We start from the raw sequence: 25,929 nt of genomic DNA on the forward strand, positions 1-25,929 counted from the left end.
ATACACACACACCCACACCCACACACCCACACCCACACCCACACACACACACACCATCTAAACCGCTTATCCTTCTGGGTCGCGGTGGGGTGCTGGAGCCTATCCCAGCTGTCATTGGGTGGAAGGCAGGATACACCCTGGACAGGCCACCAGTCCTTTGCAGGGCAGACAGACAGACATACACATTCACACCTAGGGGCAAATTAGCATGTCCAACTGGCGCTGTGTAAAACTGTCTTTCCTAATTAATTTTAAGGGGGAATGCCACTGGAATTTCAAAATGTCTGCATAATTCTACTGTTGGGTTGTAAACAAACTCATTCTGAGTGGTTTGATGTGAAATGGTTCAATGTAGAGAAACTTAGAGACTTAAATTTCTTTGCAGTGGTGGTGATAGGAACCAGAGGTTGTGATGTCTACAACACAAAAATATAGCCATTTTATTTACTATCTAAAACAGCTAGTGCTCCTACACGTCTTCTGAGTTTATATAATGTTCGTAATGTTGATAATAATAAAATAGTGATAAATCTGAAAACATAAATACGTAACATTTTGCGTTTCAACGCCTGCATATACCTCTCCACCATGAATGTATTAAGAAAAATGTTTTAGGCTGCTTTTGTAAAACAATATCTCAGTCATCAGGCAGCGTATTAGTTCTGTGAGGGAGCTTTTAAACTCTTCAGACGTCTGGTTCCTATCACCACCACTGGGAACGAAAGTTAATTTTCTAGAAGTTTTCACAGTAAACCACTTTTGATGACTTTGTTTACATCTTCATGATTGGAATTTGGAACAGATTTTGAGAAATCAGTGGAATTTCCCTTTAATATCATTTTTACTGCTATTTATTGCTTTTTAACATCTGAGCATTTCATTAAAATTTAATTTTTGACATGTTGAAATTGTAAATAACATGTTTAAACTGATTTCTTACTAGTGAAAATGAAATTGTTACATGCAATAATTTAATTTGAACTTTTTTTGTTTTACATGCTTTTACTACTAGTAAAAGTTGAAATTTGAATTCTGAAACTTTAGAATTTGGTTTTCACAAATCGATTTTTGTCAAAATTATTATTTTTTTTTACTGGTATAATAACGTTTTCACTTGATCAAGCTGAATTTCTGTGAGTAAAGTCTGCTGAAGGCCTGCAGCTGTAACTGTGGATCTCCTCAGTAAGTTTCAGTAAACGGGGCTGCACCACTCTCTCCTGCAGGGGGGCGCCTCTGTTTCAGGAAGGAAACAAGATCGTGGGAAGCTAAAGGAGCTGCAGCAGGCTGAAGGAATGGCATGCACCCGGAACTCCAGTTCCTCCTTGCATCAGTAAAATAATACCGTCGTGGCAGGTGAGAGGCGCGAGCTGGCTATGACCGACACGTAGACTCGGGACAGTAAGGTGGACTTTTGTGAAGAAAACAGAAATGTCCAGCGTGGAGGTCAGTGATACGGAGCTGAAAGAAGTTGACATATGTGATCACGACCTGTGCTGGGAGGAGGAGAGCGGGGTTTTCGAGCTTGCAACGTTGCACCAGTGGAGCTCAGGCGGAGCACCTGCTGTGTCTGATGTGCGCTGCCAGTGCAGCTACGAGGATGTGGCGCTGAAAAGCTCGTTATCCGGGTTTTCTGTGTCCGGCGGAGAGGCCGGGGATGGACCCTACCACGCTGACCGGAGAGCTTCGTCTATTGTGGACCGTCTGCTGGTGGAGCTGTACGACACCTGCAGTAGCCCTGGCCGCAGAGGAGCGGACAGCTGGGACAGCTCAACCGAGGCGTCCGGGCCAGAGGCGGCGCTGAGCAGGAGCAACACCGGCTCCAGCTTTCTGCAGGAGCTCCAGGGCAAACACACCAGGAGACACCAGATGAGCTACCTGTGCCAGAAAGGTCAGTACTGATCCAGTGGAGAGTCCTGAGTTGAGTTAGGCCCATTATTAGTATGGGGCTCCAAAAGAGTAGCAGACTAGTGGATAGGTTTCATTTTTCTTTTCTTTTCTAAATGTTTTACTTTTTATTTCATTTTTTTTTCATGTTCCTTTTATTTCATTTAATCCACGTTTTAGGTCATGTCTGTCACATGTCTGTTTTTAACCAATCAAGGATAATTTAAATTTAATATGAGGCCACTGTAGGACCCTTCCTGTGTGTGTGTGTGTAGTGATGGCCTGAGACCGCTAGTTATTATGCTTCTATTTTGCCGTCTGAGTTCCAAATCTGATACACTTTTTCATTATAAATTATGTTATCAGTGTAACAATTTGAGTCAAAAGTAGAATCTTTGAAATATTTGCATGAATTTAAGAATTTCTTAATATTCAGTGACGCCCCCTTTTGCTTTAATGACTGCGTGCGCTCAAGCTGGCAGGTTTTTTGCAAGTTGTGCAAAAGCCTCTCATGAGCATATCAGATCTGAGACTATCTGAGTCTAAACACGATGTTCAGTTGAAGAGATAAGACTAAAAAACTACCTTTTTGTATGTCTTAATCGTGTCACACATTTCCTTAAATTTGAGTAGTGACCAAGAAATAAAATCTTAAAAATTTTGGACCCCAATGTGTACACATATGTATATATGTGTATGTGTGTAGGAATTCAGTATAATGCCACTAATGGAACAAAACTTGTATCCCAATTTTTGACAGTTTTCATTTTTTGTACATTGCTTGAACTGCGTTTACACAGAGTGAAAATTTTACGATGAATGGATCAATAGAAATCGTGCAAAACTGCAATTAATATTAACTTGCATCAAAAGTTAGGAATGTTTTTTTCCTTTTACTGTAAAGTTACCATTCAGGACATAAGAGGTTATCTAGAGGATGAGGTTATATTAGGACCATATACTGTATTGAATAAAAAGAAAAATAAGAGAACTTGCATAATACAATATGATGATATAGTGAGCCATAAAGCAAATCAGAAAGCTAGGAGAAAAAGAAAACGAGCCACTTTTGATTCCCTCAAAAAGCTTCCGAAGGAGAACCACTTTATGTAAATGAGATTTGTAAGTGTAGTGAACTTTTTTAAAGTTTAAAGAACCTCAGCATGTAAAGCAGTGGTTCTCAAACTGGAGGCAGAGGCTACAGGAGGGCCCTAAGGGGGCTGCAGAAAAATCTCAGAAGTATAATGAATTTTTACTTTGTCACTTTGTCACTTTATGAAATCTGTTTTGGCCATATCTAAAAACAGTAGTACTTGTTTAAAAACGGCAGATGTTGTTAAAATGCCATCCTGAACGCCCTTACCGAGTTAACTGTAATGTCTTAGAACAGTGTTGTGACATACATGCAGGTCGGCGACGGCTCTGAAGAAAGCTAGTTTCTGGTTAGACAAGGTCCTGGTGTATCAAGTTAAATTAATGATTTGGGGTTGGAGGGGGGTTGGTGGGCACAATGGCTCTTACTATCTATAAAGGAGACCTTAGACTAAAAAGATTTGAGAACCACTGATGCTAAGGTTCTAGGATGAGCGCTTAAGTTGGTATATAACCTTTATGTGAAGACACTGTCACATATTGCTGCTGTCAGAACAAAACCTTGTATTTCCAAAATGGTAACTTTACAGGAGAAGGAAAAAACATAGTTTACTTTTAATGTAAGTCAATGGAACCAGACTTTTTTCCAAGTCATTTTGGGTCATTTCTTTTAGTCCATTCATCATGAAATTTACATATAATGTAAAGGGTAAAAGGTATTTTCAAATTATGTCAAAAACTGAAAAACAACAGCAATATCATCCTTTAACCAATCAAGGATGAATAGAAGAGAAAAAAGAGGTGAAGTAGCGGTTTTGTGTGAAACATAATTATGCTGATTCTCTTGATAAGAGTGTTTACAATATACAGTAAATTAAATTTCATTCATATTCAAGCTGCATCCCTGTCCTTGAGCCCTTTCTCCCCAGACACAGGATTCGATGCTGAAGACTGATCATGGATATACATACATAATAAAAGCCATGTTGTCTGTTGTTCTCAATCAGAGGTGGTACGTCTGCGTGTCCATCATGTTAGAGTCAGTCAAAATCCTATATAAGACTTGCTAAAATTTAAATTTTAAAGCTGATAACAGCCATAAGACGTGTGAAGAAGTAAGTGAAGGAGTGAAAAAATATTTAGATTTACATTAATCCGATGCTTACAGGCAGTGATGGGAATCTTTCTTGAGAAAAGAGGCAGCAGATCAAATGACATGTTTATGCTATACATTTAAAAAATCTGAACATTAAAGTACATACAATATGTAAATAAAAGTGTATTTATTGACAGCCCATGGTAGAGCTCAACTAGAGTTTTATAGAACATTTCACCAAGTGCAAATTAGATTTCAGTTTGATAATTTCTTTACACTTGTGTACATATGGAGTGCTAAATAAATCGCTGTTGTCAGACTAAAAAGATTTGAGAACCACTGATGCTAAGGTTCTAGGATGAGCGCTTAAGTTGGTATATAACCTTTATGTGAAGACACTGTCACATATTGCTGCTGTCAGAACAAAACCTCGTATTTCCAAAATGTTAACTTTACAGGACAAGGAAAAAACCTACTTTACTTTTTAAGGTAAGTCAATGGAACCAAACATTTTTCCAAGTCATTTTGGGCCATTTCTTTTAGTCCATTCATCAAGAGCAACAGGAATTTTTACATTATGTCAAAAACTAAAAAATAACAGAAATGGAGATACAAGGTTTTCTTCCGACAACAGCGATATATAAAGTGCTGGTTAGCTGTTCAGAGCAGCAGAAAAAGTATTCAGTCTGCACCTGACGTTAAAAACCTTTGCAAGCTTTGGTAGAAACACAATCTCACACACATCAGCGAATCAGTAAATGGTCAATCACATCTCAGTGCACATACAAATGAAATAAAACACATTAAACACAGTCAGAAGGTCCTAATCTAATGCACCAGATAGATTATGCTGTTTTTGTAAATAGTGTAAATAAAATAGCAAAACTACTTCACATCAAGAAAGGATATCCTGTATAGGTTATTAAGTGAAATTAGCTTAATATGAAGCCATAGGAAAAACACTGACGCCAACAGATTCTGTGCTTTAGTCCTTATAATGGCATGATCATATCTGCATGAACATTGCAGAAACGTGAGTGTTGATCGCTGCATTCTTTCTGTTACGTAATTCAGTCCAAACTTTGTGAGTGACGTGTTCTAGTATGATTTTGGGCGGCACCTTTCTTAAACCCCTGCTCTGTAATTGTACTGATTGTCGGTCCAGTAGCTGTGTAGACCTCTCAAATTGTCTATCTATATAAAAGTCATCTATGCATGTATACCTATGAAGACTTACACTAACTGATTAAGTGGAATCAGGTGTGCTTTTTTGGAATGACAACCTGCAGCCACACTGGATAGGTGTGGACACCCCTGCCTACAGTGATTTTCTCCACCCTTACTTTTGAGTTATGGAGAGCAGCATAAAGTAGATGTACCCAAGCAACAACTGTGTAGTACCAATTTCAGTTAGCTGAGAAATGAAAAAGCTTGCCTTGTTTTCAAGCCTGTAAATTCTCATGCCATTGTCTGAGATGACTTGTTCGCACTGTTGGATCCAGATTAGAACCGGCTTTGTGTGTGTCTTTTCTCTTTGCAGATCCAGAGGAACTGAAGTGGATCATTCAGGAAGTGAACTACCGTATCGGCATCCAGTCAGCTAAACTGGTGCGGCAGCTGAAGAGGAAGGACCGGCTTCATCACAAATATCAGAAGAAATGCGACATCGTCACCGCCTGCCTGCAAGCTGTCTCCCAGAAAAGAAGTAATTCCTAATCCGTGTTCTCTTATTTCATCCATTTCCGGGCTCAGTGGGGGTTTAAGTCTTTCTCAGAAGGATCAGGTTGCATAAGACGTTTTTATGCTGTATATATCGAAATGAAAGTTGATTTCAGTTTTCTTTAAAACTCAATCTTTCATGCTTACAGATTTATGCATGTTGCTCGTTGGGATCATTCTGCTTTGGAAGCAGCTCATTAAAGAACTTGAAGTGCTGCTTTCAACCTCATTTCCTCACAGCACTCTGGTGATGTTTTAAAATGAATGTGGCAGCAAATGATTACAGTAATGAGAAGTTTTTATTTGCCTGTAAAACTGAAATCTGTTTCAGAACTAATTATCTGTAAAAATGACAATCAAACTTTCCTCTTATTCTCTTTAGCATCTCTAAGGTAACCTGAGGACAAAGTACTACACAAACCTGGCTCACATTTGAATGACTTACTGCAGCATTTATTACTGATTTGAATACTTTATTATTTTTGGTAATTCATACAAACTTTACCAACTATAAAAGTTAAAGAAGAGAATCCGACAGTGTATTTGTGCGGCTGCCATACAAACAATTATTAAATGAATTAAGATTAAACTTGCATTGCTACACCTAACCATAAATGAATTACACCTGTGGGCTGATTTTAAACAATAATTTCAGATCAACTCTAAAACATTCAAGCTCGTGTTGCCATCCATAAATGCATAACCATGGCTCTAAATGCAAAAACCTTCAGAAATCCATCTAAAAAACCTAAAGAACTTAATTATATCTTTTAAACAGTGTTTATTTGTAGCTGGATGAGAATGGTTATATTTAGAAGATGAGGAATCTAATGTGAATCAGTGGCTTAAAGTAATGATAATGAAAGTAGTTTTGGAAATATAGGATGCAGCTTCAATTAGTTTCTCATATTCAGATGTACACTTAATACTTGTAATGAAAACAATATATGAAATGATTGTTTCTTCTCTATTTTATCCACATGCAGCATGACCACTGAGCAGGTACAGTATAATGCCCTGAAAACAAACGTCTCAAGCTCTGCATGGTTTTATTCTGTTTGTTTCCTCATCATTGTATGAATAGCCACTTTGCAGTGACACAGTGAGGCTTTTCTTTCTCAGAATGGTGACAGAACTGTGAGATATGTTGGTGAGGGTTTGCAGGTTGGCTGTAGCTCATTTTGTTCTGTAATGTTTTGTACATTAGATGGGAAACCATTGCTCTTTTTCCCATTATATAAAAGAAATGCTCTGGATCAGTGTGTGAAATATTCCCTGGTATTCAGGGGGTCCTATGTTGGCTGGCTACTCCAGCGTTGGCTTACTGCTAACTCACTCATCATAGCAGCACTAATGCTAGCTTTAATGGCAGCAAAATGCTTGTCTCAACAATTCTTCTAATGGAAATTTTCTTTTGTAGTTTGGTAATGCGGTCTTCTCACATTAATTGGGAACTTAGACATATTTTCTTTTGTCTTCAGTTTGGGAAACGAGTGACAATTCTGTTTCCTCCAGTTTCTTGGGAAACTAGGCAGGTTTTTGCAGATTTACATATATGCTGTGGCATATTGTAAAGTTTTTCTATCCTGAGCAGATTGCTAGGCTTTGAAGGACCAACTGAGTCTACCAGTGTGCTACAGCGCCACCCTGAGGCAGACCGATGCTACATCTCTAGTTAGTTCAGAGTTCCCCATTTGTGCATGAAGCAGGCTAAACAGTGACCTTTCCCTAAATTTGTATTCTAAAGTAACTCGTCATCTACAGAGAACACACTTTTGCACATTTTAATGCACCCCCCCCCCTCTCTCTCTCTCGCTCTCTCGCTCTCTCTCTCTCTCGCGCTCTCTCGCTCTCTCTCTCTCTCGCTCTGTCTCTCGCTCTCTCGCTTTCTCCCTTCTCCCCCATCATCACATTGATGGAGAATGTGCTGTAGATGGTTCTAAATAGAACCTTTTTGAAAAAGGGTTCTATATAGCACCAAAAAGGTTCTACTACTGTTACAATATGAGCTTGTAACAATATCAGAACCCATTTTGGGGTTCCACAGTTTTCCCCTACAAAACAAAACAACACAAAACATAGAATTATATAAAATTTGCAAAACTTTACCTGTGAAATGGCATCCTTACTTACCATGTGCAGCAATGTTCTGTTTGTCTACAAACACTTTTTCTTATCTATGTAAGTACTGTATCAGGATTTCCTGGCTGTGTGAAAGTGGACAGTGCTGAGTCACTCTCTAGTATACATACTGATTATGATCACACAATCCCTTTATCCTCCTATTTAACACGTCCTCTACAGGGAGCAAACGTAACTATGACATTTTTCTGCAAATTTGAGTTTAACATAAAACATAAAATCTAAAATGTGCCATAACTTTTGCACGGACCACACTTTGTTTTATTTTTTCCCCAATATGTTAAACTCAGCTAATAAATAGTAATTGTGCGTCAAAAAGTGTGTGTTTTTTAAACTCCTTTTTGTTAAATTTGGTAAATAATTACTAAAAATTGTGATCTATGAGTGCTGATTGCTCATTTTTTTATTTTTTGGATGATGTCAGCACCTGAGAAATGACCACATTTCTTATCAGATTTTATTAAAAAGTATTACAAATTCCTTTTTATGTATGATTTCTGATGATTACATAAACCAGTGTCCAACACATGGTCTGATTCAAAGCTGAATGTATGTCTGTGTAAGTTTCTTATACCTCACTCTAATCTTTACTTGGAGTCAAGCCTCATTTCCTTTTGCTTTAGAAATGAAATAACTCATAACTTTGGATGACGTTGATCTTAATCTGTTGGGATTACTATATAAAACTTTGATCAGAGTTTAGATGACCACATGTGAAGTCCAGTTCTGTGTTCTTTCTCTCTGTCTCTCTCTCTCTCTCTCTCTCTCTCTCTCTCTCTCCTCCCCCATCTGTTTATCCTTTTGGTTTGCACCTCCCCTCTTCCACTGCATCTTTCATCCCTCCTCTTCCTCCTCCCTCTCCTGCAGAGGTGCAGGAAAAGCTCCTCTATGGAGAGCTAAAGCCTCGTTTTGGCTGAAAAAAGCGTCTCTAATGCGTCCTGTTCGTTTCAAACCCGGATGGATCTCGTTTCCTGGAGGATAACACACGACTGAATGAAGAGAGAAATTACCATCATCTGCGGTGATCAGCTCGCCATCTTCCGTCCTCCCTCAGGCAGGGCTGCACTGAGACTTCTCCGCATGTTCTCATATGTCAGCAGAACACGCCCGCGTTATTTTTCTGTGAACTGTGGCGAAAGGATCCAGTAGAGGAGGCTGGAGAAGGGCGTGTAAAGTGGACACTAGACCTACTGTATATTCACGAGTGGCCTGTTCATTCATTCTTCGCCAAGAAAAACATGAAGCAGGACCGGTTCGTGGCCTCCAGGAGGTCGAAGATCTGTCTGAAGCGCCAGAGCGCCGGTGGGGTTGGGAACATCATCAGCAGCGTCCTCAAGAAGCGCAATGGCATCTCGAGGAGCGCCCCTCGCCTGCTGTGCACGCTGGAGCCAGGTGATGGTCAGCTCGGTGCTAGCCTGTCCGCAGTTTACAGCCAACGGCCTCATTTCAATCGGCAGGCTTGTTTTTTTACCCGGATGATGTTTATGAATCAGTGTTGGAGACAGGGAGCTCTTTCGGGAAGGGTCGCCTGTAGCTGGCCGTGGTTCTGAAATGGTAAACTCGGTTAGCTTAGCATATTTCCGTGTTTAACAGTCATATGACACACATTTTGAAGTCTTTTTGATTCTGGAGGTATTTTCTACAGTTTTGAGCATGCTAATTCGTTTTTCTCAGATTTGAGGATGCTGAAGGTGTCTCACAGCCTGCTGTGCTATCATGTTGGCATGTTAACCAAGGTATTACAGCTTAGACTTTTTTATTTTTTAGCACTTCATGATCTTTTCTGGTGGTTCTGTAGCTGTTGTTTCTGTTGAATGAGATTTTCTGACATTTTAAGCACGCTGAGGGTGTTTTTTTGCTGGATTAGAGGATGTTGATGGTCTCACAGCCTGATGTGCTGTCGTGTTAACGTTAGCATAAAAAAATCATCACAGACATTTTTATTTATCACGTTTTACATCTTTTCTGTTGATGCTGAAAGTGTTGTTTCTGATATTTGTACCTGTTTAATGCGTTTTTCTGAAATTTTGAGCATGCTGAGGGTCTCTTTTCTGAATGAAAGCCAGATGTGCTAGCTATCATATTAGCACGCTAACCTATATAATCTAGAGAATCTATCACAGTTTAGACTTTTTATTTACACTTTGTGTTATTTTCGTGGGATGCTGGAGGTGTTTTTCTGAGATTTGAGGATGGTGAAAGGTTCCCTGAGATTTGAGGAAGCTCTAATATTAGCATGATAACCCATGTTGGTAGATAGAAACCATAGCTAAGGTAGGCTATATGTATGTATGTATATATGTACGTATTTATTGTTACATTATTTGGTCTTCTCTGATGGTGCTGAAGGTGATTCCTGAGATTTTACGATGCTAAGACTGTTTAACATCCCTACAGTAACATATGGTCATCTTAGCCTGTAAAGGATAGGCTGTCCCAGCTGCAGTAGACTTCAGTGTCCACCTTTTTTCGGTGCTCAGTGCAGCTTTCAGGGTGTTTTTTCCACATGAAGGGGAGTAGGAGTGTGTCAGAGATTATAATCGTGCTGGCTAATCCCTTGAAGCCTTAGCTGTGAAGAGAAAAATGGTCTAACGTTAAAAACGGTCGCTGGTCTGCTGGTGTGCTGCTTTTAGCCTTTAGCAGGAGAGACATGATGGAGGGAGACACAGGTCTGTCTTCAAACTTGGACGGTTTTGAGAGAAACAGTGTGTGATAAGAAGTAGATCGGTGTCATATTTCGGTGCTTTTTTCTTCTGTACTGTCTGTAACTCTGTGCCGCTGTGAGGGACTTAGTTAGCAAGGGCTGCTAATTTAGTTAGCAAAACACATCTGCGTTTTATAAGACAGCGTGTATGACTTTGTCCATCTGTTTCAGTATGGTACAAATAAAATAAAAAAACGAAAGATCCTCAGGCTTTGATACGTTTTTACAGTTGATTTCGTAGTTTTATAACGGAAGTGGGAAGCAGATCAGCACCGCAGCGAGGCGGACAGCGACCCACAATGTAAATCTCACATCTATCTACGTTTACACGGAGCCTGTGCTATTGACCTTCGTTAAAAACGGAATAATAACTACAGTTTCTGCTTTATTCAGTAGCACATCTACAGTAAAGTGTAACATTTAGACTGAGACGTCGAGCAGCTCGGCTTAGCCTAGCTCTGAGAAAGGACATGGAAAAGCGAGGCAGCCCTGTAGCTTCATTCATTATTGAGGTTATTTTACTCAGTTTAGATTCACTCTCTCACTCCCTTTTAAGGCCAGCTGTTGTAGGCTGTTGTTTGCATGATAACGGCGTGTAAAAAGGGCTTCCATGAATAAAGGAAACCTTAATTGTGAGGCATTATATTCTCGAGAGCCAAGCACTGTAACACAATAGTGCTACACCCACACAACACATAAATAGGCTGCAGTGGGAGGAGAGAATCATGCAAACACTAAAGGCAGTTTACGGGTCTACCAGCTATGAGGACTTGCTTTCAGATCTTAAAAATATCTGGTTCCTGGTTCTAGTAAAACATTTTCATTGGATTGAGAACCTTTACATTACATTGAGGGTCTTCATGCTTTACAAAGGTTCTTGACATACATCTCAAAGAACCATCTGTCGATTTTTTTTTTTTTTAAGCAAACAAAAGTTTTTTCCACAGCATCAGTTTAGAGAACGATTTTTGTTGTGTGCTTTTAAGAGTTTTGAGAGTTAGAAAGCTCATATTGAATCAGGGTGTAAAGCTTTTGAAGGAGTCTGTTTGTTTGTTTGTTTGTTTTAAGGAAATATTAGTTGAGCTCTGCTGTCATTTTCAGACATAGTTTGAACTAGTTTCAGCTACTCTTTCGCCCTCATGATGCAACTTTTCTTGTTTTCTTGTTTTTAAATATGATACCATTATTTTATAAAGAGTCTCTCTGGACATTCTGTGACCAATGTAACTAGATTTACCCCAAGTCACCCAAGAGTGTCTCATCTTTTTCTTTGTTATAACTTTAGAAACACAAATAATAAATGAGTTAGTCTTGAAAGAAATGGTTTAAACTCGCGTTGACACTTGAAAATAAGATCCTTTTATTATCTTTTTATGTTATTTTGACCACCATCTTTAGCTCGTTTTCACAATAAATCTGTGATTTTTTTTTTTTCTTTCTCTTAGGAGTTGATACCAGGTTGAAGTTCACTCTAGAACCATCACTTGGCAAGAACGGGTTTCAGCAGGTAAGCTGACCCATTTAAAATTTAAATTTAAAAAGTGCGTTTGCTGTATTTTTTAATAAGTATAGGTCTGTTGACCAGAGAATTAAAAATGAACTCTTGTATTGCTTTGTTGCTTTGACACTCAGTGTTCAGTAATGTCTGTATTGTAGTGGTATGATGCTCTCAAGGCTGTAGCTCGACTCCCAACGGGCATCCCCAAAGAATGGAGGAGGAGGGTATGTCTTTTACTCCTCTTGGTCTTTGTATGTACACTGCACTTTGAATGTAATTGTCCTGTCCGTCCACGATTAATGATTAAACTTGATTTTAAAAGATAATCAATTAAATTGATTAATTGTACCTTCTCATTGAATTAGCAGCGATACAATTTGTGTGACTCACTTATATGATTTTAAAGGCTTTTTAAAGGCTTCCTTCTTTATATTTTCTCAGTAAAGTGTTTTTAGTAAAAGTATAGTTTTGCATAGTTGCAAGCCCATTTTTTTGTTTGGCCTTATTCGATTAATCATCAAATTGAATAGATTTGTTGAATTGGTAGAACACTTTATTACTGCTGTAATCAATATCTGTAATAAATGACAGCCTTAAATTATATTGTGACACAAATTGTTGTGGTTTTGTCTTTTCACTCCAGCACACTGCATTTGAAATAAAAAAAAAATTACCAGATTAAAATGCAGAATTTTCCCATTTATCCCTGAAACAAAGGGTTATGTATAAAAAGGACTGTGATTCCTATATGATTAGCCAAATGTAAATACAGTCAAATCTGAATGACTTTTAACCTCGTTGTTTCACTTCAGATCCAGTGTTCTGGAGGGTAGAGCCAAAGCGCAAACACTGTCACTGTCCAGTTACTTATGCACGCCATTTGAAGTACACATTTCAGTGTTTTCTGTGTATTTAATTGTAAGAATAATGTCACCATTCATTGATGTAGGTGAATATCACGTCTGAGATGTTTGGTTTGTTTTGAACCAGGTGTGGTTAACCCTAGCTGATCAGTACCTTCACAGCATCTCCATAGACTGGGAGAAGACCATGAGATTTGCTTTCAATGAGCGCAGTAATCCAGATGATGACTCACTCGGGATCCAGATTGTCAAGGTAATATATTCATGTGTATGTTTTTGCGTAATGTGTACCAGAAAGTCTTGCTTTTAGGTCATAAACATGTTAAACTGTTTCAAAGCTTTGTTCATGCTAAATAGCAAAAGCAGTTCTCTGGCACTAAATATTGTAAATTACATTAGTTATTTCAGTAAGAGTAAAAAGCACATTAGCAGCATCTCATTTGTTGAGTTAATATATTTCTGTCTAATAAATGTAGTAATATAAAACAATGGTAACAGGCCGCATATTTGTAAATATTTAATTGCGAGGCAGATGTCGAAAGCTGAAGGGAAAGCGGATGTTTATTGGAGGGAGATATTTAATGGCCTAAAATGGAAGCACTCTGATTAAAGGTTAACTGGCCCAGCAGGATGTTTGCTGTGTAGAGTGTCAGCTGTGAGTGGATAATGGAACAGGGGAACGCCTGTGGCCTCCTCAGCACGGAAAGGCTGAGTGACTCATCGCAAGTTCAACAGGGGGCAAAGTCCATCTCTCTCTCTCTCTCTCTCTCTCTCTCTCTCTTTCTTTCTTTCTTTCTTTCTTTCTTTCTTTCTTTCTTTCTCAGGCTCACCCTCCCTGCCTTCCTCTCCATGATAAACAAAAATCACATTAATTCCAAACTGACCATTGTCACGGCCGATTGGCCATATATTGGATATTTGTATCTGATCAAGGACCAAATGTGAAAGTGGCTCAAATCTGATTTTAGTGGATCAGATTTCTGTGTTCACCCGCTAGTTAGGACTTCCCCAATCACACAATACTACCAACGCTAGGAGGGCGAAGGCTAACACAGGCTTCCTCCGAGACCTGTGAAGCGCCACCGCATCTTTTCAAACTGCCGCTCACGCAACGTCATTGGACAGCTGAGCACGCTTGGAGGAAAGTGCCTACCGCCAGATCTGTTATGTCAGCTAACAGATGCCTGCGCTGACTAGCATCGTGTTTGAGTGATGAGTGATTACATTTTAAGCATACATCCCCTTTTTGTTTTCACAACCCAGAGTCTATGTGCAAAAATCCTCCCATGTGCTTAATGAAAGATTTGATTATGAATGATAATTTTCTTCATTGGGGTGGGCAATATGGCAAAAATATAACATCTTGCCGTTTAATAATGTACAATACATATTGTGATGTTTAGTTTTTCTGAGGTTTAAGAAGTTGGAAACAGACCACAGTAGTGTCACATTAAAGGCTATGAAAAAAATATATAATGTTGTGTGCGCTTGTTTTACTATAATACAACATTTCACATACTGTACATCACTACGTCCACTTAAACAGGGCTAGCCATGCTCTCCTGAATTCCCAGAACTCTGACTTTTCCCAACAACAGGATGAAACCTTAGGCAGCTACACCGCTTGGAAGCCCTGCATAAATCTCTTTTTAATTAATCATGCAATTTGTCAGTGTACTGATGACATCCACAATATGCTCGTAAGAGCTTATAGTTACTTAAATTATTGTGATAAATTTATCATATTGCCCACCCCTAATCCTCATCCTCAGGACCTTCACAGAACAGGCTGCAGTTCATACTGCGGTCAGGAGGCAGAGCAAGACCGGGTGGTGCTGAAGCGGGTGCTGCTGGCCTACGCCCGCTGGAACAAGACTGTGGGCTACTGCCAAGGCTTCAACGTGCTAGCTGCTCTTATCCTGGAGGTCACTGAGGGCAATGAAGGTGATGCATTAAAGGTATGTTTTGGTTCAGCAATACCTGAAAGTCTGAAAGTAAGAAGTACGCTAATAGCACTATTCAGATTAGATTGGTCCTCATCATCATTAGGTCCAACAATGTTTTTGTCGGGCAGTGCAAGTACCTATTGCCTCCATACATTGCCTCTAGGCTTTTTTTTCCTTGACTTGATCACAACGCTGTTCATTGTGTATTCTTTCAGGTGATGATTTATCTGATTGATAAGGTACTTCCTGACAGCTACTTTGCCAATAATCTGCGGGCTCTGTCTGTGGACATGGCCGTGTTCAGGGATCTGCTGAGACTTAAGCTTCCGGAGCTTTCTCAACACCTTCACCACTTACAGAAAGTAGCCAATCGGACAGGAGGAGGTGAGAGACTCCCCCGACACCTGCCTTCCACTTACTTACTGGAATTAAATGGCAAAAATCAAATTGGGGGTATCATTAAATTGTCACTACATTAAAAGTACTATATGAAGTGGATAGTAGTTTAACCAAGTTTTACTGTTTTACTTTTATGAAAAAAAATCTTAATGTCATGCTGTTTTTGCAGGCAGCTACGAACCTCCACTCACCAACGTCTTCACCATGCAGTGGTTCCTCACCATGTTTGCCACCTGCCTGCCACACCACACTGTGCTAAAGATCTGGGACTCTGTCTTCTTTGAGGGTTCAGAGGTGCTGCTGAGAGTGGCCTTAGCTATTTGGGCCAAACTGGGAGAGTAAGTTAAAGAGTGATTTTCTAAAAAAGAATTCTTACCATGAGCCTGTTAAGACCATAATTGTGATCAAAACTTCTGCCTGCTGAAATCAGGTATAAGTACCACCCGCTTCCTCTTTCGTCTTCTCTCTCTGTGTCTCTCTCTCTCTCCTCTCTCTCTCTCTCTCTCTTTCTCTCTCTCTCAGGAGGATAGAGGAGTGTCAGACAGCAGATGAGTTTTACAGCACTATGGGCATTCTGACTCAAGAGATGCTGGAGCACAACCTGGTCGACTCCAATGAACTCATGCAGGTCAGAGAACCTCTAAGACCATGTGGTAGTCTAGCTACTACATATATGCATTGTGTGTTTTGTTTATGTCAGTGCACTTTGTGCAGACTGCTAGACAGAACTCCTAATCACTGTGTTGTTTGTTCGGAGTTCTCCTATTGACTGCAGTTGGTCCTCATGATGTTGTATTGTTGCGTGCAGAGCAGGCCTCTAGTAGTGCTTAGAATCACAAAGATGTACCCCAAGTTCTTTTTAAGTATACATGCAACAGTGTGTTCGCAAGTAATTTGGCTTTTAGTTCTGTTGTCGTTTAAAGTATACTGCCAGTTTAATACACATTGAAATCATTTCACTGAAAATGTTACATTTTGAACCTCTTGTATTTCTTTCTAACATTAAAAAATACAATATAAATAAATATGAAATTATCACCAGCACTATAAATGTTTACTGTTCAGGTTATAACTGCAAACATGCATTGTCCTGTTGCGTGCTTTCCATGGAGACTGTAGCTGTTGCTTTTTTACTCCTACTCTGACAGTAATCATACACTGTTGTCAGTATCATTAAAATTTTACCAGTACAATTATCGTTGGTTTTTATATCATGGTATATTGTTAATACTAGCGGTGGGCAGTATGATGATACTTATTGTTATGATAATTTACATTACAATATGCTTTTCTAAGTGTATTTGGGTATCATCTGTACTTACACTTATAGTATTTAATAGTCATTTTTTTAACGTTGCACATTTTTTTAACAGTTCTCTTTTGTTCCAACTTATCAAACCTCAGAAAAAAATGATCAGTACATTGATCATATCATGTATTGTGACTAAACTTTCAAGTATCATAATATTATATTCTTGTCAGATCGCCCACCTCCTAATTAAAACCATTACTACCCAACTGTCCCCTGCAGAGTCCCTACTAGAAAAAAAGCACATCTTGTATAAAAAGTAGATATGGTGGAATAAAAGTGGATTTGCAATTAAACCATACAATGAATAGTCTATTTTCTTACATATTTGAAATGCATTTGTTTGTATATTTGCAGACCGTCTACTCCATGGCTGACTTCCCTTTCCCCCAGCTGGCAGAGCTGAGGGAGAAGTACACTTATAACATCACTCCATTCCCTGCTCCAGTCAAGGCCAACGGCAGGTGTGTAACCTGAGAAAGCAGGCTTAGATTACACTACATTGCTGTGTGAATAGTGTTCACTTTATCAGCAAGCTAGCAATAAAGCATTTCTGAGTGTTTCCTTCTGTAATATGTGTGCCTGGGTCTGTGTCTGTCTGAGTACACTATGGCCATGCAAAATATGACATGCAAATAACATTTTAACTGACAGAGTTCCACCTCAGTGTAAAGATAAGCTCAATTGCTTTCTAACAGTGTGGTAAAGGGGTTCTCCAAATGCATTTGAATAGCTGTTTATTGACTCTGTAGTATGTATAGAGATGGAAAAGTGAGAAAGGTGATGTCTGGAATATCATACTGTACTCATTCTTTTCCACCTTTAAACAATAGTTTTTCCCAGCAACGAAGTTTGATTGGTCGAGAAGCATTCTACCCTCAAATAACAGCCTGTTTTTTTTGCAGTAACCGTATCATTCTGCTGAGCACCCTCTGTAGTAAGGATTCTCTTTACTGCAGATTACTAAGTTTCTACTTTAGCACATACAAATACATTATATAACTTCTTTTAGAGAGGAAATGACACACAGCCCATTTGATTAGATACTACAGAAGAATGGGAACCTGTCGTTGCCCCTTAACAAGCTTTTCAAACAAACAAGATGAGCTGGAAAATGCTTTACAGTTTGGCTACAGCATAATGAGGTTCAGCTTAATCTGGCAAATATTGAAAAAGCTGAGCTGAGCCTGTTATTATGACAGCTTTACGACCCTGTTAGTAATGGAAAAGGCTACTTTTTTTGGCGGAAGGAATTGACAATATTAAAACAATATTTGATGCAATGTTCAGGGCTCCTTTGCTTTACTTTCTTCTTTATTTTGCAAAAGTGTTGTATAAAAACAATAGAACACTCAAAGCCATTTGTCCTTGTCAGTAACATTGCAGCTATGAGGTGGTCACAGAAACAGATTGTATTTGTCTGAATTGTGACTTGACTGCTCATGTCAGGTTCAAATGTCATTTTCTAAAGTATGTGTCCGGCTTGGGTCAGGATCAAATGTCACGTTTGGTTTCATAAAGCTCACCTCCCACTTTTCAGTTTCAGGATTTTAGATTTCAAAGTCAGTCCTGCATTTTCCCTGTGTTAGTTTTTCTCCTTAATTTATTCATCCTCCCTACTTTCATTACTTTAATGACTGTTACCGTTTACCTTAAAGCAGTTTTATTAAAACAATGTTATTTTATATTTTTACATTGTATTTATATGTGATCAAATGACACTGCTAATGTCACTACACAGTGACTGAATGTTTCGGTAATTAGATCAGTTTTAGACTCAAAACTTGGTGGGTGGGGTTTAGACAGAAAATTAAGATAAAATATCCGGCCCAATTAAAGCTCTTGCAGGAATGAGTTGAAGGCTCTTATATTAAATAAGCTGTGAAATAGGCTATGATTTTAGGCAGGTAGATAAATTCCTGTAAGCAGTAGAGGAGCACAATGATCTTGGAATCATATCGGTGTCACCAGATAACTGCTTAAAACTAAATTATTGGCATTTGATGGATGTTTAGACTGACATTTCAAACCAATTTTTGTTGACCTATTTATTATCAGCGCAGAATTGTTTTTTGTTTGTCTGTTAATTTCATATTGAACTTGGTTTTGTTTTTGACGTTTCTGATTGTAGTCAGGGGCTCCATGGGTGGGAGAGTGATGATGATGGTGATATGGATGATGAAGATTCTATCGTCACTGCTCTGGGCTGCCTGGGACCACTGGGTGGGCTCCTAGCTCCTGAGATCCAGAGATACCAAAAGCACTTAAAAGGTAAAACTGTGGCAGTCTTCAGTATTTTGGTAATAATAATGAACAGTGGGTTGGACATTGAGCGTTCTTTGGCAGCTCACTGTGCTCAGTGTCCCTCCCTTTTCCTGCTCTCGCTCCCACTTCCTGCAGGACAGGAAGCAGTGGGTAAAAAATTTTATCTAAAAAAAGTTATTTATCACAGGACAATTAGCACTGCGTTCTCTGATGTGCAGACAGTAGTAGTGAAGTGATCTATGAAAGCTGGCTAAACTTATGATTACTCTCACTCGTTAAAGATTTTGTGAATTATAAAGATTATTTCATGTGTATTTTTGCATGTATTTGTAGTTCAATTTGTCTTCACTGTGAATAGAACCCGTCTGCATAGCCTGGTGCACTGATGTCTGAAAGTATGTGTTTGTTTTATTTCCAGTGCTGCAGATTACATGAATTCCTCTCTTTTTCAGGCTGTGTTGTTACAGAGAGTGTTTTAGCTTTAGGCTCTTGATATCAGGCATTAAAGAGAGCACAGAAAAACATAACAGGCAGAACAAGAAAAGAAGTGTGAAGGTTTAAAACCACACCATGAAAATTCAATCCAGCGTGTTACCAAAATATGTACTGTATTAAGTAGAGGTCTGAAAATGCATCAGTGCATTGTCATGCATCACTGTGAAGGTAGCGATTCAACTTCATCCATTTTGTTTTTAATGAATTCTAACATAATAAAATGTGTTATATTATTCAATAATGTATGTGTTCAGAACAAAATTCTGTTTTTCTGTAATGTTCATCCAGGTGAATTTAGCCCCAATTTCTACATTTTACAAATGTATATGCATCAGCATTGACAGATATGTAGATGAAAAATTTTGGATATTGGCATCAGCCCACAGTTTCCCATATTGATGCGTTCTTATAAACAGATATAGAAGTTGAATGAAGCAAAAATTATAAACAGAATAACATAATAAATGGAGTGAGAGCATTTTGGTGAATACAAATAGTAATGACTAATGAGCATAAACAATAAAAGGTTATTGTTCTTACTGTGCTCAGGCAAATTAAATATCTTTTTTTCTTTAAGTTTGTTTGGTTTCAACACATTTTCAACAAATATTAACGAAACAAACTTATAAAATGCAAAAAAAAAACAAGAACAAAAAAGCTTGGTCTATTGTTCTATTGTCTGTATTCCACTACTGTGTAAACATATTTGTGTATTCAGTTTTTTCCCCCAAACATTATTTTGGTTTAATGGTTAGGTTTAATGATCATTTCCTAAAGCAGTGGTTCTTAAGATGGTCCTCAGGGACCGCTAGATCAGAGATTTACAAACTTGATACCAGTAAGTTAGCCTTTTTCTGATGTGACTGACAAGCCCTTTTGTTCCATCTCATCCCTGCAGAGCAGAGAGGTGAGCAGAGCTCTCCCTCCAGTAACATGGCGGAGCTAAGCCCAGGCGCAGTGGGGGCCGGCCGGGCCGAGCATCAGGCCACCATGAACAGCATGATGCTGGAGCGTATGAGCACGGACATCAGGGCACTGACCAAGCAGTACTTGCGCATCAAGAGACGGCAGCAGCAGCAGGCTGGGCTGCTGTACATCCACACAGGTAGGATTTAGCCGGATCTCACACTGAAGCAACATAGGAACAAGACTCTGTGTTCATACAGCATCTCAGAGTAGAGCCTGTGTCGATGTTTGGTTAAACAAGTCTACCGTTATTATTGTTGTTGTTTTGTCATGCCGTGTGAAAGTTTTGTTTCTTTGTAATATCTACTGACATATAATTTGGCTTTGTACATTCAGTGTTACTGCATATGAGTTTAAAAATAAATGGTAAAAACTAGGGCTGTAACAATACAGTGTGTCATATTGTATCAGAGCATGTCATGTATCGCATCATATCGTTGTATCGTGACTAGCGTATTAGCTTGTGGCTACAGCGTTAGTTCGGGACACTATAAAGCACAGCTACTGAACTTTTATAATGCTGAATGCTCTAATAAACTGACAATGGAAACATTAACATATTTATATACAAGGCTCATTTTTCAGCCCATCCTTATTTTTGCCGTGTCTAAAAATGAGTTGAAGCACCGGTGTACCTTATCAAAATGAATAAAGAATAATTAATTTTGTGAATCTTTACCCCTAGTAAGTTCTATTTGTAATCCAGACAGTGTTTTGCAAAGCACTGAACATTTGATTTACATAATTATTTAAATGTTATTATATAATTGCATAATTAGTTACTAATAAATTAAATTCAATTTACATTCTCTATCTATAGGTTAGAGTCTGCACATTTTAATTATTAAAAAAAACTTTAAACCATGGCAAAAAAGGATGTTTTTTTCCCCTATGCTAAGTAACATCTCAGCAAGTTGAGATAATAAAATATCTCTTCTACTTACAAACACAAATGTGGTAATGATTAAAAGTAAGTTGGTCGCAAATGTTTGAGAACCCCATTTTAGGCCCACATTGTCACATGCTCTCCTCAGGACTGCCAGTGGAAGCTGAGCCTGTTACTCCTCATCAGCCCAGTGAACGGGCAAGCCATGATCCTGGTACTGACCACTCGTAGTTTTTTACTGGAATCATTTCGGGTGTTGGGCTGCTTATAATAATTAACTAATTATCTTGGTGGTCTGGAATACTGTGCTGAGGGTGATGGGACATAGTTTAAATAACTGCAAACTTGCATTCTTGATTTCAGTGCATTGAGGCTTTACATCGTGTTTACTTCTAATATTATTCCTTTCTAAGAGAAGATTTCAGAACTGAGAAGTGGTTTTGTTGCTGTCGTAAGAAACCCTCTGAAATAGTAATAGGCCTTCATAGGCCTGTTCTCAATTTAGCATTTGTTACTGTAACTTCATTAACAGAAAATTTCAGTAATTTTGGACCATCTCTCCATTTGTCATGAAATGTAAAGTGCAGCTTCTTTTGGCATTTTCAAACAGTGAAAAAATATAGACTTAGCATTTATAACCTCAGATTATGAGGTTTTCTTATGAAAGCGACAGTTTGGTACTACTTCTGTTGCTTATGGAGTGGTTGATCATGTTTCTGTCCATGCAGCAGAAATCTCTGTTCTTGAGTTCTATCATGTTCAATGATTTGGCCAATTTAGTTGCACTGTATTATAGTTCTTGGGGCATAATGACTGACTGTGGCATATTTTGATTGGTTCTAGACAAATGTCCAGCCACCAGTGTGCTGGCTTCCCAGGTCCACACTTCGCCTGTGGTCAACCATCTCCTCTTGGGGAGGAAGCCTAGAGCTGCCCAGCGCCCTTCCAGAAACGGTGTAGTTCACGCTGGCCTGCTGCCCCAAGCTCAGTCTACCCCAAACCAGGACCATGGAGCTCGGGCGAGGCTTCAGTCCCCCTGGCGCACCCATGTCCGCACCCATCGAAGGAATCTAGCCAGGGCACGGGCCCAGCTGGGCTTTGATGACTCTTTAACATTGGAGGACAGTGAGAGCACTGAAGACCCACCAGAGGTGGCAGGAGGAGAGGAGGAGAAACAGCAAGATGAAGAGAAGGTGGAGAAGGTAGATGGCAAAGGAGAGGATCCTGTGAAGGAGATTGTGGCAGATGGAGGCTCGGAGCTCCAAGATTGTGAAAAGGTAGAAGAAATGGAGGAGATGGAACAGCGGCTATCTACTCTAGAGCTAGAACCATCCCCTCAAGCTTCTTCACCAGCTGTTAGTGATGAAGGACCAGCTTCAGTTGCCCTACAGCCAGAATTGGCAAAGCATCCAGAGTCAGAGGTTCATCCAGACTCAGACCTGCAGCCAGAGTCAAACCTGCAGCTGCAGCAGTTTTGCTCCACTCGGCGCACGGCCTCTGATTCCTCCAGCTCAGAGAGTGGTGGCAGTTCTCTCAGGCGAAGCCCTTCAAAATCGCAGCAGATCTTCTCCCCCTTTCCTTGTGTCAAAGCGCCCCGCAAGTCTGCTGCCGCCAGAAACTTAGGCCTTTATGGTCCCACACCAAGGACTCCTACTGTGCACTTCCCACACATGAGCAAAACCATGAACCGGCTGGGAGCCAGTGCCTCTGCATCCACCAGGTGGCGATGATGAGCAGCTTTTCAATTACTGATCTGACCTTTCAAGGGTTCGTACTTCTTACCTCAGAGCACTGTCTCTGGAATCCTCTGAAATATGCAGAAAAGGAGTTCAGTCTGTCCTCCCTGTCGCAGAAGTATAGCACAAGGGTGTCCGATCATATGCATGCTTTGTCTACAAATGCATTCTTTCGTTGCTGTTGTTGCTGCTTGGACAAGCTTTGTAGAGCGCAGGCGAAAGTCTCACTCTCACTAATTAGAATGTAGTGCACATTGTTGCTACATTGAGTTATGCTAGGTTGCTATGCTACCGAGCTGGACTATATTGTTGTAGATCAGGACTGCTCAGTCATATCCACAAAGGGCTGCTGGCTGCAGGTTTTTAATTCCAAAAAAGCAGGAGTGCAACTGATTCTGCTCATTTGATCAATTCATCTCAAACAATTGATCATGAGCACTTAGGCTTTGTTGGAATGAAAACCTCCAGCCACACCGACCCATTTTGGATATGATTGGACACCCCTGTTCTAGATAATCAAAAATAGGCAGGATAGTTTGATTGCATGACAAAGAACTACAACCTCTCTGTTCCAACAGTCTGAGCTTACAGGGTGTAATTAATTTCAAATACTAATTAATACACAAACTAATTACCATTTGAAATTATTACACCTTCTAATATTAATTTACAAAACTGCGATGTGCATTAAAATTTTGTTGAATTTGTTGAAGTTGAATGGGATTTTTGCCAACGTTATATAAAGCAATCTTGCAACAATTGCTACCAAAGTAGCATGGATAGGTCAATTGCAGTCCTGGAGGGCGGTGTCCAGCACAATTTGGCAATTATCCTGTTCGGACACCTGCTGACTACGTAATAGCTTTCACTCTTGAATATGTCCAGTTTTTTTTTTTCATCTCAATTTTATACTTCAGTAAATGAGCCAAAAGATTATCTCTAGCAACAGCCATAGTGGAAGGTTGTGAGGAGCACTTAAAAATACATTGCTGCATGCTGGGCCACTGGCGTTTATGAACGCATTTGATTTGAATATGTATGTGCCACAAAGCAGCTAATTTGCTCGAGCTCTGAGAACTCCAAATATTCCACTTTTGACAGTATCTCCTAGTTATTGCCTAACTCACTGATAGAAGACTGAAGACACAATAACCTGTGTTCCCCAAAGAGTATTGCTGATACACAGCTCACTTTACATTCTTTTTGTTTTCTCGTCTAATTCTCTTCACCAAAGATGCCCTTTCACAGTGTTGATTTGCTTTTCGCTGCTGCCCTGTATCAGTTATCACTTCTGTTCTACTGTTACCTCTCCTGTCATCTGAAGCTGCATTGTTTTGCATTGCATTTCTCAGTGTCATTTGCATATTTCAGTTTATTAACTTTAAACGGTTGAAGCTGAAACTCTTCTCTTTATTTCACAGTTTATGCTTTAAGCCTCATGAACTGCACTTGTTGAGCTCAAGGCAGAGAATATATAATATTCAGAGTAATATATAGACACTCTAGAAATGGATGGAAATTAATGTCCCTTGGAATATTTACTTTTTCTGATGATGAAGTTACATATCTTTGCAGTAAATAAAGATTATGCAAGAGGGCTTGAGTGTTTTAAGATAAACACATGTATCTACAATAATGCTACAGTGGTTCCTCTTTATGTCAAAGGTTTTTACAAAAATTCCAGAAAATAATTTGCACCAAGTATTGTCTTAGCTTAAAGCGTTCATTTGATGGAATTTTCCATCCTTTTTTGAATGAAGGAGATTTAAGTAGTATGTAAACATGATTAACGTTTAAACAACTGGTGAATTCTGTGGTCCATATGTTCAAATTCTGATGCAAATGAACATGTTTTTGTGGGTTTCATGCAAACCAATGAAGTTCTGATTTCACCTATTCAGCATACAGCAGTTTAGCCCTGCCCATTCACATTGAAGTTATAAAAAGTGTTTTAGCTTGGATTGCTTTTTGAATAAGGCAAAAGGGCAGCCAATCAGAACACAGATTTATCAGTTAAAAGGGCACAGTAATATAAACAGCCTGTTTAATTCAAAGTGATCAAGATAAGTTGGAAAATGTTCAAGTAAAAATGTTTGCTACACAAACCCAGATAAACATCAAAGATGAACCTGCAGGATAAAAATAATGAAAAATAAATGTAGCATATGGACCTTTTGAATATAGTATGACTTGCTTATTAGACTAATCAGTTCTAAAAGGCTGTCCACCTGTTTACCATGTACCTCTGCATGGTTTCTGCAATTTGCAATAAATATACTTATTTAATTTTCTTCCATGTGGATGTATTATGAAACTGACACTGGACAAAAAGGACCAGGGAGTCTGCTGATTGGTTCTCTAGTAGTGCAAGTCTAGGTGCTCCTCTGCTGAACACCACTGTTGATCAGATTTAGAATCAGGGCTAACTGTGGAGACCTGATGGGTGCTTCAGATAGGTATCTGCTTGTAGACGTTCACAGATGCTGTGATTGGTAACAGAACCTGAATAAACAAAACAATCTACTTAAACCCACATCAACGTGTTAATATTAGTTTAGTAAGTTTGATTAATTAGAGTTATGAAATAGACCAATAGAGTAGAAACTCAAAGTCCTCTTTCCTCGCATCTAACATTCCCATCTCAAAGGAAGTAAAGGAATAGAACATCCCCCATCTCCTCTCATCTTCAGGCTCTTCTCTTAGTTCGGTCTCTTTTCTTCAAAGGGGGTCTGGCCTTCTTATCTTAACACTAAAGCCCAGAACTCCAGCACAAGTTCTTGTAGTTCTCTGCCCTCCTACAGTCCTGCAATCCACATATCACAGCCATATTTTGTAGGTGTAACATGCAGGTCTAACCATGGAAAAGGAGGCTTCTAGTGGTGTTTATTCTTCATAGGGAAGCTTTGTTACTCAGATGAGATGAAGGACT

The 25,929-nt window shown here is 39.2% G+C and overlaps 1 protein-coding gene across 4 annotated transcripts; it reads left to right on the plus strand.

The window, feature by feature from the left end:
* The first annotated feature begins 1,276 nt into the window (after window positions 1-1,276).
* Window positions 1,277-24,541, plus strand: tbc1d30 (TBC1 domain family, member 30). 4 transcript variants are annotated; one of them, XM_036577444.1, is made up of 14 exons: window positions 1,277-1,888; window positions 5,613-5,777; window positions 12,083-12,144; window positions 12,294-12,359; window positions 13,126-13,251; window positions 14,771-14,956; window positions 15,160-15,328; window positions 15,513-15,681; window positions 15,866-15,971; window positions 17,010-17,116; window positions 18,784-18,923; window positions 20,311-20,517; window positions 21,413-21,478; window positions 22,108-24,541. In XM_036577444.1, the coding sequence occupies exons 1-14, from the start codon at window positions 1,429-1,431 to the stop codon at window positions 22,992-22,994; spliced, it is 2,916 nt and encodes a 971-aa protein (XP_036433337.1). In that variant the 5' UTR covers window positions 1,277-1,428; the 3' UTR covers window positions 22,995-24,541. The 4 variants fall into 4 exon arrangements, with proteins under 4 accessions (XP_036433337.1, XP_036433338.1, XP_036433339.1 ...); XM_036577445.1 differs by lacking the exon at window positions 21,413-21,478 and having other exon boundaries at window positions 1,778-1,888; XM_036577446.1 differs by lacking the exons at window positions 1,277-1,888; window positions 5,613-5,777 and adding an exon at window positions 8,792-9,325.
* Window positions 24,542-25,929: the final 1,388 nt, after the last annotated feature.

The sequence above is a fragment of the Colossoma macropomum genome, unplaced genomic scaffold (assembly GCF_904425465.1).
Source record: "Colossoma macropomum unplaced genomic scaffold, Colossoma_macropomum, whole genome shotgun sequence".
Classification (NCBI taxonomy): domain Eukaryota; kingdom Metazoa; phylum Chordata; class Actinopteri; order Characiformes; family Serrasalmidae; genus Colossoma; species Colossoma macropomum.